Source organism: Dromiciops gliroides, chromosome 2, assembly GCF_019393635.1.
Source record: "Dromiciops gliroides isolate mDroGli1 chromosome 2, mDroGli1.pri, whole genome shotgun sequence".
In the NCBI taxonomy this organism is placed as follows: Eukaryota; Metazoa; Chordata; class Mammalia; order Microbiotheria; family Microbiotheriidae; genus Dromiciops; species Dromiciops gliroides.
The window spans coordinates 201,059,895-201,076,917 of NC_057862.1; the positions used below are offsets into that span (position 1 = coordinate 201,059,895).

The 17,023-nt window shown below is 36.3% G+C and overlaps 2 protein-coding genes across 3 annotated transcripts in view; one reads left to right on the plus strand and one right to left on the minus strand.

Annotated features, from left to right (window-relative positions):
* Positions 1-11,882, plus strand: part of HECTD1 (HECT domain E3 ubiquitin protein ligase 1) — a 107,124-nt gene extending 95,242 nt beyond the window's left edge. The window contains exons 36-43 of the mRNA XM_043988410.1: positions 597-798; positions 1,215-1,352; positions 1,967-2,574; positions 4,331-4,409; positions 4,605-4,698; positions 5,932-6,082; positions 9,789-9,933; positions 10,057-11,882. Coding sequence (XP_043844345.1) covers positions 597-798; positions 1,215-1,352; positions 1,967-2,574; positions 4,331-4,409; positions 4,605-4,698; positions 5,932-6,082; positions 9,789-9,933; positions 10,057-10,194 — 1,555 coding nt within the window. The 3' untranslated portion in view covers positions 10,195-11,882. The remainder of the gene's footprint in view (positions 1-596; positions 799-1,214; positions 1,353-1,966; positions 2,575-4,330; positions 4,410-4,604; positions 4,699-5,931; positions 6,083-9,788; positions 9,934-10,056) is intronic.
* A 769-nt stretch (positions 11,883-12,651) lies between these two features.
* AP4S1 (adaptor related protein complex 4 subunit sigma 1) overlaps positions 12,652-17,023 on the minus strand; it is a 53,463-nt gene continuing 49,091 nt past the window's right edge. Inside the window, exon 6 of one of the 2 annotated variants that reach the window (XM_043988408.1) lies at positions 12,652-14,839. In XM_043988408.1, coding sequence (XP_043844343.1) covers positions 14,711-14,839 — 129 coding nt within the window. In that variant the 3' untranslated portion in view covers positions 12,652-14,710. Of the gene's footprint in view, positions 14,840-15,518; positions 16,494-17,023 lie in introns of those variants that run through there. The other variant, XM_043988407.1, reaches the window with a different exon arrangement.

The following is a 17,023-nucleotide window of genomic DNA, read 5'->3' on the forward strand; positions in this document are numbered from 1 at the left end:
GGGAAAATCTGCTGCATGGGCAACAGCTTATTTTCCATATTGATCTGCCCAGGCCAGTGCCCTGGAGAGGACACTCCAGCTACTCCTCATGGGGTAGATACAACACAGGATGTGGCAGTTACCAGTTATAAGTCACTCAGGAGCTGTGGCTCCCATATCAGACTGCACAGCCACATTGTGGCCTGTGGCTCTTCAAGGCGCTAATCCATGGTAGTCCGTGATTGGTGGAGGCCTACTATACTATACTACTATACTACATACACACAAATAACAAGCTCTTTCCTATAAAGTTAGTTTTGATATAATTGATGATTTATGCTAGAAATAAAGAATGCTTTAAAAATTTTATTTCATAGGTAATACATAATAAATTATTATTGGTTGAAGAGGAGGCTTGCAATGTTTGTTCTCTTAGACTTAGCATGGTGTAGATTTCCCACATTTCTTTTGTACATTTACTGTTGTTAGTAAAATTTGTTCTTTTATTCTCTTTCTGTGTTTTATAAAAATGTCTTAATCAAAAATTTTTAATAGCGTAGGTAATTTACTAGTTCCAAATATGATGTTATAGCTGCACATAATTTTTTTTCTTTCAGAGCAATAGTATGGTTGCAGAATAGGCGTGAGGCTACTGTTGAAAGAACAAGAACAACAAGTACAGTAAGACGCGATGATCCAGGAGAGTTTAGAGTTGGTCGTCTTAAGCATGAAAGAGTAAAAGTTCCACGTGGTGATTCACTGATGGAGTGGGCGGAGAATGTTATGCAGATACATGCAGATCGGAAATCAGTTCTAGAGGTACAGCATTTGAATTAGAATGCTCTCTACAGTAGAAAGGAGTCCAACTCCTTCACTTACACTTGTAAAAATTGAGGACCAGAGAGGTTGTAACCTCTTTCCTAGTGTCACATGGTTCATAATTAAAGTCTTTGAGTAAGAACAGAGTTCTGACTCAAATTTTCATGTTTTACTACATTATCTCTTTAGTGAAATCACAGATACTATTGTCAGAGTAATTTCTAAATATTAAGTCTTATCTTGACGAAAATGTTGAAGAATTTTATTTTTTAAACTAATTAATTATACTGTTTGTTGAATTTTATACAAACCATAGGCAAAAATTTAAAACTGATGTATACTCTCTGATCTACCTTACTGAAACATTTTAATAACTAATTTTAAGCCCACTTTCTCAATCTTTTCATTATTTTTAGGTTGAATTTTTGGGAGAAGAAGGGACTGGCTTGGGACCTACGCTAGAATTTTATGCTCTGGTGGCAGCAGAATTCCAGAGAACTGAACTGGGAACATGGCTTTGTGATGATGACTTCCCAGATGATGAATCTCGCCATGTAAGATCCATTTTCCCCATCTTATACTCATTAACTTAGAAATACAGACCCATGAACATGCGACCAAAAAAGTCAAGGTGTTAAGGGCATATGAATGATAGAATTTCGATATGTAAGTAACAATACACTTGTTATATTATATTTTGAGATATACGTGTACCTGAATTGAAAAGATATCAAACCTTGAGTGTTTCATTTTTTAAAAATTAAAAACATCTCCCCTCCTAGTCTTGTCCTGTGGGGCACCTTCCCACCACCCCCCTTCTCCTAGATATAGTTTTAAATGGCTTTTGTTAGTGGGTAACTTGACTCAACTGTATCTTGAAAAAGGGTCTTTGGAATTAAGGTTTAATGTAAGTTACACTGTCACATTAGTAATTATGCCTCCACTAAACTAGAGAAACTTTTATTATTGAATACTATGGTAGTGGCATTGATAATTACATTAATGTTGTTAATGACACAATTTAGTCACTAGAAATACTATGTTAGATTTCATTGGATAAAAGGTAATGTTTGTGGGTTCCCCCGTCCTCCTAATAGGAAGATAGTAGTCTTAGTTTATCATATAATTCAATCATTGTCTAATTATTTTCTTCTTTTTAAACATGCAGGTTGATCTTGGAGGTGGATTGAAACCCCCTGGATACTATGTACAAAGATCATGTGGACTTTTTACTGCACCATTCCCACAAGATAGTGATGAACTTGAAAGAATCACAAAACTCTTTCATTTCCTTGGAATTTTCTTGGCCAAATGCATTCAGGACAATAGACTTGTGGATTTACCTATTTCTAAGCCTTTTTTTAAACTCATGTGTATGGGTGATATTAAAAGCAATATGAGTAAACTGATTTATGAGTCACGAGGTGATAGAGACTTACACTGTACTGAAAGTCAGTCTGAAGCATCTACAGAAGAAGGTCATGATTCACTCTCAGTAGGAAGCTTTGAAGAGGATTCAAAATCAGAATTTATTCTTGATCCACCTAAACCAAAACCCCCAGCTTGGTTTAATGGGATTTTAACTTGGGAAGATTTTGAACTGGTAAATCCACATAGAGCCAGATTTTTAAAAGAAATTAAAGACCTTGCTATTAAAAGGCGCCACATTTTAGGCAACAAAAGTCTTTCAGAAGATGAAAAGAACACAAAATTGCAGGATCTAATGCTGAAGAATCCATCAGGTTCTGGACCTCCTCTTAGTATAGAAGATTTAGGGTAAGATTTATATGTATGCTTTTTAGACCTAATAGCTTCAAAAACATTTTTCCTTTGTTTTCTCCCTAATTTAGGAGTGTTTGTTTATAGAAAAACCTGATAATTTGCTATAGATTAAACATTTGTTGTTGTCTTTAAATCTTAAGTGAAAGAGTGTTAAACTAGATCAGTGTTCTAACAGATAAACTTGAAAATTTTAAGTTCTGTAGGCATTTTTGGTTTCTTATTGTCCCTTAGGCCTCTGCTATTGATAATAGGGATTACTAATTCTGAAAGGTGAGAATATTAATCATAGTAATAATTTAAAACTTCAGGTTTTAAATTTAGTTTATCAAAGAGCGTAAATTCATAGATCAAATGCTTGAAGTTCAAGTGCTTTTAGGTTGAGTTTCTGGGAGAAGAAGGGGACTGGCTTGGGACCTTCACTAGCCTAAATCAACAGTTGGACATTTAGTGCCTTCTTTTTTTTATACAAGACATAGATATCTTAAACCATTATAGGAACCTTTTCTTGTCTTCACTGTGTATGTACTATTTGTCTCAGACATTGTATTAACATTTTCATTTTAATTCTGCTATTTAATGTATCCTGAACTTGCTGTCTCCACATGATTAAGTTTGTTTTTAAGAGGCTTTTTCCCTCCATTTTATTAACTGTGCTTATATTAGCAAGTGCATCATCAGTGCAGATCAACATATTACATACTCTTAGAGAATTGTGTAGAGGCACTGAGAGGTTAAGTGACAGCCATGGACACGAATCTACTATTGTATGTATATTAGAGACAGGGCTTTAATCCAAGCCTTCCTGTCTCTAGCACCAATTCCATATCCACTAAAACCGTGCTGCTTCTCCATAAGTCGTTATATTTTAGTTAATTTTAGGATCATAGACTTACAGCAAGAACTCAATCTGCTTTTTAGTGCCAGTTGGTATAGAATTTGTCATCCCTTTTTGCAAAGTTAATAATTTCCCTTCTGTTGTAACCAGTATTTATTTGTAGAATCTTAAGAGAAAGAGTGGGGGGGGGAAGCGCTTTGATATTTGCCTAATGCGTTATAATTAATGGAATGGCTGAAATATGAGGGATTTGAAGAAAAAAATTGGCATGTTGAAAAGTAGATGGTTTCTTTTTAGAGCATAAATGTTAAAGTTTTAACATTGAGTTAAAATTATTTAAACTGAAGACAAATATTTTAAGCTTGTCATTTCTCCTTGCTTTAAGGTTATACAAAGTAATTTTTGTTCAATGTTACCATCATGATGCCTGTCTATTAAATTCCATTAGAAATAAAACGAGCAAGCATTTACTATGTACTAGGCCTCATTCTAGTGTAGTACAGTGAAAGAAACAGTAAGTTTTTAATTTACAATATCATAGCATCATATATATATAGTTTATATGGGAAATCAGTTTAATTATGTCATAACTAATAAATGGCAAGAAAGAAGAAATAATTTTCAAAAAGTTATTAAAACATTGTGACTTCTGGCCCCATCCTGTATAAAAGTATATAAACAAATACAGACGAGTTATGGCAGAAGTCTTTCCTTTTAATTGGTTTATTCCTAGTGACTGTGCAAAAGGAACTTGGAGTTTTTGAGGGTTGTTTTTAATCTAGTTACAGATATAAAGTACATGGGTACTTTATACCTGGTCAATTTTGATAGTTGGTTTTTTGTTTAATGTTCCCATAGGAATATCTAGTCAACAATTTGGACTAGTAATGAATCCTTTATTCTTTTACTTTTCAGTTTAAATTTCCAGTTCTGTCCTTCCTCCAGAGTTTATGGATTTACAGCTGTGGATCTCAAACCTCGAGGTGAAGATGAGGTAAAGTTTTGTTCCAGTAATTAGACTTTGATAGCTGTATCTTGGGGAGTGCCTGGGGTGGGCGTGGGGGTGTCTGTCTCATCGTATCTTGAACAATATCATATTGATTAGGAAAACATCTGAAACAATCTTTGAAACAATCTGAAAAATTCTTTGACAAGCATAGGAATAGCTAATTTCCTATTTTCTTTGTAGATGATTTACAATGACAATGCAGAAGAGTATGTGGATCTGATGTTTGACTTCTGCATGCAGACGGGTATTCAGAAACAGATGGAAGCTTTTAGAGGTAATTTTAATTATCACAAGAAAACTGTTTTGGATGTTTTTTAAGGTTAACTACAGTGAAGGATTTGGATACATTAAAATTTTTCTCATTCGTGGTTCTTTTTTTACCAAAAACTCCTACCTAGTATATAATTTGATAATATTAGGGTTCTCTACCTCTTCCTTTAGAACCCTTTTGTTTTAAGATGGAGCTAAATCATAGGGAACCACTGGCAATGTACTGGGCCTAGCAACAGTTGGTGAAGGCTGGTGTGGCTAATTTTGTGTGTGATTAAAACTGCCTGGTTTGTTTTTTTTTTGCAGGTTTCCCTATAGAGAGTTATCCTACCTCCCATCTAGTTCACCACCAAAACTTGAAGGGAACTGGGAGGTTGTTAATATCTTCTTTTTTTGTTTTGTTTGTTTTGTTTTTGTGTTTTTTTTTTAGTGAGGCAATTGGGGTTAAGTGACTTGCCCAGGGTCACACAGCTAGTAAGTGTTAAGTGTCTGAGGTAGGATTGAACTCGGGTCCTCCTGACTCCGGGGCTGGTGCTCTACCACTGTGCCACTGAGCTGCCCTGTTAATATCTTCTGAGGGGTTCAATTTGCTACTCCCTGGCTGTTCATTGGAAGTTGGCTGCTAAACTATCTAGGCATAGAGTTTAATTAGCTGCATTATTATTCATCTATAAAATGGATAGCATACCAACATGTGCCTAGTGAAGAGTTTAATTGCCTGCTATGGGTTAGGCACTGTGCTAAGATTGGGAATACAAAGAAAGTTATTAAGACAGTCCTGCCCTAATGGTGTAATGGGGGAAGAGAACACATAAAAAGGAGCTGAAAAGTGGGGCTAATATATTTTATTTCTTCTGGAAAAAGGTGCTAGAGAAAGTGATATTTATCAACTACATATGCTTAGAAATGTGTGACTGGATTTATACTGGTTATGAACTGATAATTGCCAGTTCTAGCCTAGTTTGGCTGAGGAGCGTTATCTACACTGATACGTATTTTGTATTTGGTTACCTGTTCTTAGTTTAAGCTTGTGGCAGTAATTTTGCAGATAAATTTTACATAACTGAAATAAATTTTTTATTCATAGCAATTTCCACTGGTACATTTAATGCTCTAATAGTATTCTTCATTTGGTTAGCATTAGGTATAATTTAAAACTTTGTTTTGAAATCAGAATTTAGAAATGGAATTAATCCATTGTGATTGTTTTTTTAAAAAATTTGTTTATATAATGAAGATGGATTTAATAAAGTCTTCCCAATGGAGAAGCTGAGTTCCTTCAGCCATGAAGAAGTCCAGATGATTCTTTGTGGAAATCAGTCACCATCCTGGGCTGCTGAAGATATCATCAATTATACGGAGCCTAAGCTAGGCTATACACGTGATAGGTATGTACAAAAGAATTAGGACTTCTATAATGCAAATGTAGTAAAAGTGTATTTCTTAAATGACATCTGGTTACCATTCCTCTTCAAACTGTAAAAACAGGTTTTATTACAAATTCAATTTTCATCAGTGGTGTAGAAAAAAGATTGCAGTATTTATTGAGAGAAAGGGAGAAAGGTATATTTTATTATGGAGCTTCCCTTTCCATTGAGATTTCTGTGGTATGAATTATTGTCCTTTGAGATGTTAAAATTGTTTATACAAAAATTCTGTTAATGTAAACCATCCCCATCTCAGCCTCCTAGCATTGTCATTCCACGACCCTTCCCCTTTATTTAGCAAATTACATGGGATCTAGATACTAAGGAATTTTAAAAAATTACCGTAAACTTTTACTTTTAATAATCTCAGTTTAGCAGATAATAAGGCAAATAGAGGTTATTACTTCTAAAACAATTAGCTTACTGATCTCATGGAAATGGTTTACCTTTTTATATACAATGATGGGGTGGGAAAGAAAAAGAATAAGCCAAGATTCTGCTTTCAAAATAATTCAAGCCAATACCATATTGTGAGCCTACTGGTCATTGTACATGTTTTTTACACTATATGTTGGGAATATGTCAGGCAACTGTTTATTGCTTTCAGGAGTGATATTTAAGGGAATATTGTGGGGTTTAATATTGTGTGGGAATAATCTTTGGATTATTCCTTTTTTGGTTTGGTTTTCAGTCATAGCTCTTTATTAGTTACTAAAGCCCTGAATTCTGGTCCAAGCTGTGCTCATAAACAACTTTGTGACTTTGTGGAAGTCACTTAATCTTTGAAATTTTAATTTCCTCACCTGTAAAATCATTTCAGTCACCAGCTACTTACTACATGCATTTGCTGTTCATTCATTCAGTTGTGTTCGACTTTTCTTGATCCCCATGGACCATGGCATGCCAGGCCCTTTCATTCTCCACCATCACCTGAAGTCTGTCCAACCTTATGTCTGTTGCTTCCATAACACTGTTTATCTGTCTCATCCTCTACCATTCTCTTTTTCTTTTGCCTTCAAGGTAGTGATCAAAGAAGGATATTTACTGAATATTGTGTGCCAGGTATTTTGCTAGTCTTGAGGGGACACAAGTACAAATAATGAAACAGTTCTTATTTGTTAAGTCTTAAGCTTATCATATTCTAATGGGGAAGACAAGTCCGTATAAAAATATATACAGCATAAATATAAAGGTCATAAATATTTACAAAGTAGTTAGATACAAGATAGTTTAGGAAGGAGGGCACTAACATAGAAGGCAGTGCATTCCAGGCATGGGGGGACAGCTATTGTGCAAAGACATGGAAAAAAGAGAGTCTTGTGTGAGGAACAGAGAGAAGGCAAGTTTGGCTGAATTACAGAATGTGGAAGGGGAAGTAATGTCTAGTGAGGCTGGAAAAGATAGATAGGTTGTGGCTGGGTCATTTGGGGCTTTAAAAGCTAAACAAAGGAATTTGTTTCTATGTTATCCTAGAGACAATAGGAAGCAACTGAAATTGGTTAAGTAAGGAAGTCATATGGTCAGATCTGTGTTTCAGAAACATTATTTTGGCAAGCGTTTGTATAAGATGGATTGGAGGAGAAGACTTGAGGCAAGGAAGCCATCAAGAACTTGCCCTGATTTGTTAGCTCTTAGTGGAGAGAAGGGATTGAATGCTAGAGATTTATGAAGGTAGAAATGGCAGCATTTGGCAATCAATTGGATATTTGGGCTGAGGAAGAGTGAGAAGTCCTAGGATAATGCTGAGATTGTAGGCTTGGTAGACAGGAAGGATAGTGGTACTTTTGACAGAAAAATAGGGAAGTCTGGAAGAGAATAGGATTTGCTGGGAAAGATAATTCAGTTTTGGACATAGTGAGTTTAAGATGTCTCTGGGACATCTAGTTTGAAATGTCCAATAGGCAATTGGTGACATGGGACTGAAGCTCATGGGAGAAATTAGGGACACACACACACACACACACACACACACACAAATCTGGGAGTCATCTGCATAAAGATTATTGTTAAAGCCAGGTGAGTAATGAAATTACCAAAGGGAGAGTAGAAGAGAAGATGGTCTGGGGATGAAACCTTCCATGAACACACAGAGACAAATCAGGAGAGACAGTGTCATAAAAACCTAGAGAAAAGAGAGTATTGAGGAAGAGGTGAGGCTGGTCAAGACAATGTTGAATGTAATAGATAAGTTAAGCATCAGTACTGAGAAAAAACCTACTAGATTTGGCAATTAAGAGACCATTGCTAAGTCTGGAGAGAACAGTTTTAGTTGAGAGATGAGGTGGGAAGCCACAATGCAAAAAGCTGAAGCATCATTCACAGGAGCATACATGGAAAGCAGCGATTGCAAATAGATTTTTCTAGTAGTCTGGATGAGGAAGGGAAAAAAAGATATAGAATAGAGGAAATGGTAGGATCTCCTGAAGGTTTCTTGAGGATATGGGAAACTTGGGAATATTTTAAAACAGGGAAGGAATGGCAGGGAGAATTGTTTGAGGGCATGAGCTAGGATGCAGTACCCTGGAGAAGATAGCAGAGATATGGGCTCAAGGACATTTGTCAAGGGGTTTGTCCTGGGCAAGAGGAAGGGCCACCTCTTTTGTCAGACTGAGGGAAAGGAAGAGAGAGTGGAAGATAATGTGAAGGGGTTTTGAGATGATGAACATGGAAGAAGAGGCACTAACATCTCATGTCAGTAAAGTAAGAAGCAAGGTCCTCAGAAGGCAGAAGAGGAGGTGTAGGGGCCTTCAGGTGTGAATAGAAGTTTGGAGTATCTTAGGACCAAGATAGGGAATCAATTAGCAAAGAATAAAAGGACTTTTTTTGATACAAAGAGGACCCAGTTGAGTTTGGCAACATGAATTTATAATGTACCTAGTTGGACACTATTTTTTTTGGAGTCTATTAAATGTCCAAATTATATGACTAATAATGATCATTAGCACTGTTTCCTGCATTGCTTAATAGTACTAGCTGTTTATCACACCTGTCTTTTGGCTGATGGGAAAGTGATTGGGTAATGTCGTCATTCTGTTTTAAAGCTGAAAACCTGAGGAAATGGGTAGACAAAGTATATAGCACAGAATCATGAAAAATCTCAGTGGCAAAAATGGATTAGAATGTAGAACATCTCAAATCATTAGTTGCTCCTTAGAATTTATTTTAAGTTTTACCATTCTCCCCCCCCCCCGACCCCCCCCAATCAGCTTGTAGTGTTGTTTGTAGTGTAGTGTGGAAGGAAATATAGAATTTTGTGCTAGAGCAAAGCTTCTTAAACTTTTTCCACTTGTGACACCTTTTTTGCCCGAGAAATTGTTATGCAACCCCAGGTATATATGTATATAAAATAAGTACAAAATCAAACATTTACCAACAACTTAAGAAGCTTTGCATCAGAGGATTTTGGAAGGCTTTCTAGGAAAATCTCCTGAATGTTGGAGTGATCACTTATTTTCTTGACTTTTCTATTTGTGACTACTTAAATCTACTTTTTACAAAAGTCATTAGAATGATTATATTGACTTTTGTAGTCCTTTTGAAAATAATGTTAATATATGATGGTACTTGACCAAAGTCAGTTTGTTAGAATATGATACTTGCTAAATGCACTAGATGTAGTGCATCTACTTAGTTTCTGTGGCTTTACATTTTTTCCTTTTTTGTTTAGCCCTGGTTTCCTGCGGTTTGTGAGGGTTTTGTGTGGCATGTCATCAGATGAAAGGAAAGCATTCCTGCAGTTCACCACTGGCTGCTCAACCCTGCCCCCAGGTGGGCTGGCTAACCTTCATCCTCGTCTTACTGTTGTACGCAAGGTACAGACTCTTTTGGGGAAGGGGCTTGGGTGGGCTCCAAGTGAAATTTTATCATTGAGTGACTTAGAAAAACTACTAGCAATTTAGCAGTTATGATCCGTGGTTTCCTTTTTATTTTTGTAGGTTGATGCTACAGATGCAAGTTACCCATCAGTGAATACATGTGTACATTACCTTAAGTTGCCTGAGTATTCCTCTGAGGAGATTATGAGAGAACGCCTACTAGCTGCTACTATGGAGAAAGGCTTTCATCTCAATTGAACTATGGAGTGCAATGAAAGACATCTAAGACTTTTTTTGATAATAGTGAAGCAAGCCTCTTGTGTTTGTGTGCAGAAAAGTGTATGACCTTCACGCCATGCTCTGATGACACTTGCCTTTTTTTCCACCTTTGAGGCTTAGAAACTTATGGAATAAGTTTGTTAGCTGCTAAAGACAAAATGAATCCCTTTTAAAATACTCGGCCAGCAGGTAAATAGCACAGAACACTGTGTGATGCTTCAAGGGCTTATAAGACTGGAATAAGGTGGGCGCCTGTTTGATTGTTCCAAAGAGCAGCTCCTCAAATTTTCAGTATTCACTGAAAGATTTCTAACAGTGTATTTGTGTAAAATTTGTCATTTCATGCCCCATACACTACAGTTGCTATCACGATCCCTGTTTTGCTGGCTTTTAAGCTATTTGGTCAAAACACCTGCTTCCTTAAAACTTAGAGAGTTAATGGGCATCTCAAGCTTTTTCTTTCCCTTTTTAATGATGCCTGCACTATCAGAGTATTCTAGTGTTCTCTCTTTTGTTTGGCATATAATCATGCACAACCTTTTTATTTCTTTGAAGTGGGAGTATATTTTTATTTCCTAATGCCCTGCTATAAAGATCAAATTCTTAAGTGTGTTTGTGCAGCTCAACAATAAAGCTATATTAAAAAATAAAAATAAAAAAACACTGGTTCTAGGTGCAAGGCACACTTAAAGCAAGTTTTGCTTTTTGGTTGTATTTTCTTTGTATATTATAAACATTTATTTAACTTGTTGCAGTTTGAAGTAAAAAAAAATTCCAATGTGTATGCTCAACAATAATCATTAAAATGTTTGCAGCGTACAAATTTGTGTCATGTGACTAATTCACTGCCACTCATCAAACTTTGAGCTTGACCAGATTCTTTTATTTTTCCTGTTAGATTTCATTTTTTGAAATTACATGAAAAAAATGTATTTTTCTAGAGAAAATTCACTTATTGAAGTTGAAATGTAAAATTCATGTTCACTAGATTCTGTTCATTTCAAATAATGTATTCAGTCTTAGTGTTACATTAGCAAGAAACAACCATGTTACTTGTATTAACTTTTAAAAAACCAAACCTATTATCCTTGTATCTACAGAAACATGTAAGTCTTAAGTCCTTATTTAGATGATCTTGAGAAAGCTGTGTGAAGAGACCTCTTCCAGTGCAATTTCCTGATTTTGAAGACAGGACTGAATATCTTCAGTTTCCAATTTCTAAACTCTTGACTATATAGCATCTGCTTATAGGTGAAGTCAATATTATTACTAGCCTTGACTTAGCCAAATATTATTTTCAGAGCCAAAAGCACGTTATGAAATTGCACATTTACCTATGTAGCAGGTGCATTTCCTTTCTGTAGTATCTTAGTGGTCTTCCTATCACAGGTAAAAGATTTGGGAACTACCATTTTCACTTGCTGCATGAGAATGTTTTGACTGTGCTATTGAAGGCAGCATTTAAAAATGCATTTCACCTCATTGTCAATCTCATAGTTTGCTGTGAGAATTAAGGTCTAAATGAAAACATAATAGCAATATTGAAATGTGAGATCTTTGCTTTAATCCAAAAAATACTGGTGGTGGTAACTGTCTGGATAAGGTCATGAGTGCATGACTAAAACTTTGTACTAGTATTTGGATTAAAATACATTTTATATGTTGGAGTATTGCCATTATTTAAATCTGAATAATTGTGCAGAGATAACTTTTACTGAATCTTTTCAGAGAGCTATATCTGGTATAGTGATTAATTTTATAAAAATCTGCCTGGATGTTACAGTATTGGACAGGATAGTCAGAAATAACCTGGAGACTTCCAAAAATGTTTGATTTTGTATGTATCTTGTTGCTTTGGTGGGTAGTTCATACTTTGTGATCAGGTTTTACGTGAGCATGTGTATGGGTGGGGTGTGGGTATGTGTGGAGTTAAGTTGCTCTGCCTGAATTTAATAAGATTTAATTGCTGGAAGGAAACTTAGATTGCACTGAAACCCCTAATTTTAAAGATAGGAACATTAATACCCAGAAATGTCATGATTTGTCCATGGGCACATAAGTAGTAAATTGTAGATTCTGATTTATTTCAAGGTCTTCTATTCCTATGCTGTTTTACAATGAAAGTAGATTTGTTGCCACCAGAGAATAGAGTGGACAAAGTCCACGTGTGAAACAAGTATGAAGAGTGGCAGGAATGGCAATTCCTGATGCTTTGTGCTTGACTTGAGTTTGAGACTAAGTGAGGACAGTACTATCCATTTCTTTAAAAAAACAAATGTTTTGGGGGCAGCTAGGTGGCACAGTGGATAAAGCACCAGCCCTGGATTCAGGAGGACCTGGGTTCAAATTCAGCCTCAGACATTTGACACTTACTAGCTGTGTGACCCTGGGCAAGTCACTTAACCCTCATTGCCCTGCAAAAACAACAACCACCACCCAAAAAACAAATGTTTTATTGATACTTAAAAGAACAAATATTACACACTTCCAATGTCTCCCTTCCTCCATAGAAGCCTCCCTTGAAATAAAGTATCATATTTAAGCAAAACAAACATAATGCTCCTAAAGTCACACAGGTAGTAAACTGCAAGACTGGGGTATTTGACCCTACTTTTTACTCTCCATGCAACATTTTGTTTCCTAGACTTACCCATTACTGATTGGTTTAGGTCAGTGCAAAAAGTTTATGAGCCACACTGTGGGCATATTTATTTTTCATTTCAAAATACCATAAAGATAACTAGTAGATGTGAGGCTCCCTAAGTAGGATTTCTTCAGTGATACCTGCCTAGCATTTTTTAAAAAGTCATTAAGCTCACAAGGTTCTAAAAATCTGTGCTAAGATGTAAGACAGCTACTATTTTGGTATGACCCAGAAATTAATTTTGTGCATTCCCTTGGTGCAAAGTCTTGGTGTACTAGTTCCAGTAATTCCCTGACATAGGCTACTAATGAAGTGCCTACCAAGTAGGACAGTGTTTTCTAGCTTGTGTGTCTCATCAAAGGCTTCATTCCAACCTGGGCTTCCCCATTGCCCTAGGTCTCTTTATAATACTGCTGCCAATGGTCACTTTTACTCAGGTATCCTCTATTCCTCCATTCGAGGAATCTTCTAGTTTTTCCAGGATTTGCCTTAGAGGGCTGACCAGTAGCTGCTTCTGTCCCATATCTTTTACATTTAGATCCTAGCTTTACATATGCAGACTATTAAATGAGTGAAAGTGTTCTAGGAAATAAATAAGTTTGGAAGAACTGAACTAGGAAGTAATTAATAATTGGTATATATAATAATGGTAGTATTCAGTGTGTTGTTAAATACTTGGTAAACTTGGTCATTTGACTAGGGGCAGTGGGACTGTTAGAAAAATGGTGGAATGTGACCTGCATTCCACAAGGTGGCAGACTATCTTTACCTATCCTTTACATAGGTTTTCCACTGTTTCCCCTGCACACAGGTACATAGACCAATTCTACTAATAGTGCTTCCTTTGGAGATATGGACTAGGTCAGACAGGAGTAGGATGGGAGAAAGTCTCTACATCTTTCATATAAACATGAGACATTCTATATATTTTTTTCTGTATAAGCAAACTAAACGACAGTGAAAATACTGAGGTGCCAAAAAGTTAGCTGAAATTTTTTTAAATGTGGTCTAATCTGGGCAGCTAGGTGGCACAGTGGATAGAGCACCGGCCCTGGGGTCAGGAGTACCTGAGTTCAAATGCGGCTTCAGACACTTAACATTTACTAGCTGTGTGACCCTGGGCAAGTCACTTAACCTCAGTTGCCTCACTTAAAAAAAAAAAGTGGTCTAATCGGTAATTGAAAACTATTTTTATTCTAATTACCTATTAACTGATAAATGTACAAATTTAATATTTTAATTGCTATATATATAGCTCTGAAAATTGTTTTTTTTTAATTACAAAAGCTTTTGTAGAATGGCAAATGGGGCCAGAATAAATTGTGAAAAGTTTATTTAGAAGATACACTCAGTTTAAAAAAAAAATTATCAAAATGTATCAAAAAAAGACAGGAAAAGTCTTAAATAGGAAAACAACATAATCTCGAATTATTTATGTAGTTTTTCAAGCCAATTTTCAAACTTCATTGGCTGGCAAATATCACGCTTCCCTCCCACCTTTTCCTTCCCTTCCTTGATTTGATTTATGAAATTCAACTGATTGCCCAGATATTTTATTTAATCAAATTTAAGAAGTGTAAAGAAATATGCTTAGAATTACAATTGGTAAGATCCTTACCTCATCGTCTAATTAATAATTCCCATTGCACATCACATTTTGAAGAGACTACTTCTGTTTTCCATTTAGGAAACTATGGAAATCCCCAAATCCCCAAACCATGCTTTTGGCACTAGACCCCAATTTGCTGTAATGTGTGGCCTTGTGGATTTTCTGGAGGTACAGCTGCAGGGGGTGTTCTGTGCCTCTGGCATTTCCTGTGAATCGGTGCTGTCAGGACATGGCTTCTTTATTCAGCTCTCTGCCATTTTGTCAAGAATCAGGAGAGGAGCGAGGATTCTAGCCTTGTTAGTTTCCACAATGCAGCCATTCAGCACCATCTCATCCAAAATTATGTGCACTTTATCCAAGTTAAACATTATCTGGGAGACAGTCAAGTTAAGGATCTTTTTTTGCTTTAGAGAGCTTCACTTGAGGAACAATTAAGTTCTGGGCTTAGGGAGAAAATATTTTCCTTGTCCAAACTATTATAACCATTATTTTAACATGGCCTCAAACACAACCTTAAAATTAGACTAGACATTTCTAATAATAGTGAACATTTGGGGCGGCTAGGTGGCGCAGTGGATAGAACACCAGCCCTGGAGTTAGGAATACCTGAGTTCAAATCCGACCTCAGACACTTAACACTTAACTAGCTGTGTGACCCTGGGCAAGTCACTTAACCCCAATTGCCTCACTGAAGAAAAAAAATAATAGTGAACATTTTCTATTTCTCATTTTCTACATAAATGTGATGCATTTTTCTTGGTTTAATAATCTTTGTTTCTTTATAAAATAAGCGATAGTACTTTTTTTAGAGGATCTGAATTATTTTGATGAGAAGAGGTAGCAAAACAAATATATAAAATCTGCTTTTACTAAAACTGAGTTTATCATAAAAAGGTGTCTAGTCTATCTTGCAGAGCAAGTGAAATGGTGATTTTTCCTTAAGAGGACAGTTAAGTGCATTCATTCCTTTACCTCAGACTACTGTGTTGCACATAAAAAAACATCATGAAACCTACACTATCACTACTTTAGCCTCAAAAACCTACCAGGAAAGAACCCTGTTCCTCCTCTAGCTCTTCAGTAAACATGTTGGTACACTTGAGCAAACAGCGAGGCTAAAACTGCCCTCCACCCCCACCCAATAGTTGTGCATCTGGATTGGTTTTAATCTGTGGTTCCCAAATTTTAGGTTGTTTTCCAGACTGAACTCTTTAGATATTTTTTTCTTCCTCTTTTGATTCCAATGTCGCCTCTACTTATTTGCAGAAACAACTGGCAAGGCATCCTTGGTGTCCTCTTCTGGTTTACATTTTCATTTCCTTTCTTTAATCAATGAGTAAAAGGGAAAGAGCCCTCTTGGGAAAGAAGAGAGGCCTTTAAGGAAAAGAGAATGAGTATGGTGGGTGGGGGCATGCTTAATGTATCCGCAGAGAAGCCAAGACCCTGAATTGAAAAGGATGTAGCATAAATAGAACTTCAAGTTAAAAGGTTAAGAAAGAAACTGAAGAGTTCAAGGATCTCCATTTTATTGACACTGGACTTGAAGTGTGGTACGATTTCATTTTAACACTTTTTTTCCCTCTTAAAAAAAGCTGCTTTAGAATTCCTAGTGGAATATAAATTATATACACAGAATGAAGGAAGATGATAAAGATGTCAGAAAACAGCCTAACCAGAAATATAACAGAATACTCTATCTGTTCCTCAGGTGACAGCAAAAAGTACCCAGAGAGTACTTTTAAGAAAGGTTTGTGAGATATGAAAAGGGAAAATTAGCCCATTTTTACCATTCATTTTTTTCCCTTTTCTTTTTGGGGCAATGAGTGTTAAGTGACTTGCCTAGGGTCAAACAGCTAGTAAGTTGTCACATGTCTTGAGGCCGGATTTGAAATCAGGTCCTCCTGAATCCAGGGCAGGTGCTTTATCCACTGCGCCACCTAGCTGCCCCTTAGCCCATTTTTAATACTTAAAACACCCCTGCCAGCTTTTGAGTTGAATACTGAGCCTGGTTTTGCATGAGAATATCTGAAACAAATTCAACAACAAACTTTAATGTACAGTCTACAAAGCACAGCACTCAATGAAGGGGAATATATATAAGATTTAGCTAAGACAAGGTCACTTGGAGTTTGTGATCTAGGAGTAAATCGGGCTTCACACTAACCCTGTGTGCTAGGTAATGCACCATTTTGCCATTTCTCCATTTTACCAGTGAGGAAAAGTTAAGATTGAAAGGTTAAACAACTTGTCTAGGGCCACACAGCCAGTCAGTAGTAGAAGTGAGTCTCTGAGCTAAAACTAGAGTTCTTCTCCAAGACCAATGCCCTTTTACTACACCACTGCTTCTCTCAAAAATCTTTCAAGAATATTGGTACACATATGTTCCTTTATACAAATAGCACTATTTCGGGGGGGGGGGGAAGAATAGAAATTACTACAAGGAAGTTTATTTTGAGGGAGGGGATTTGAAGAGATCATTTAACTTCTCCCCTTCACAGCCAAGGTCTCATAGAAAGTTGTCTATTATCTAACAGCTCTTCAACAGAAATGTCTCT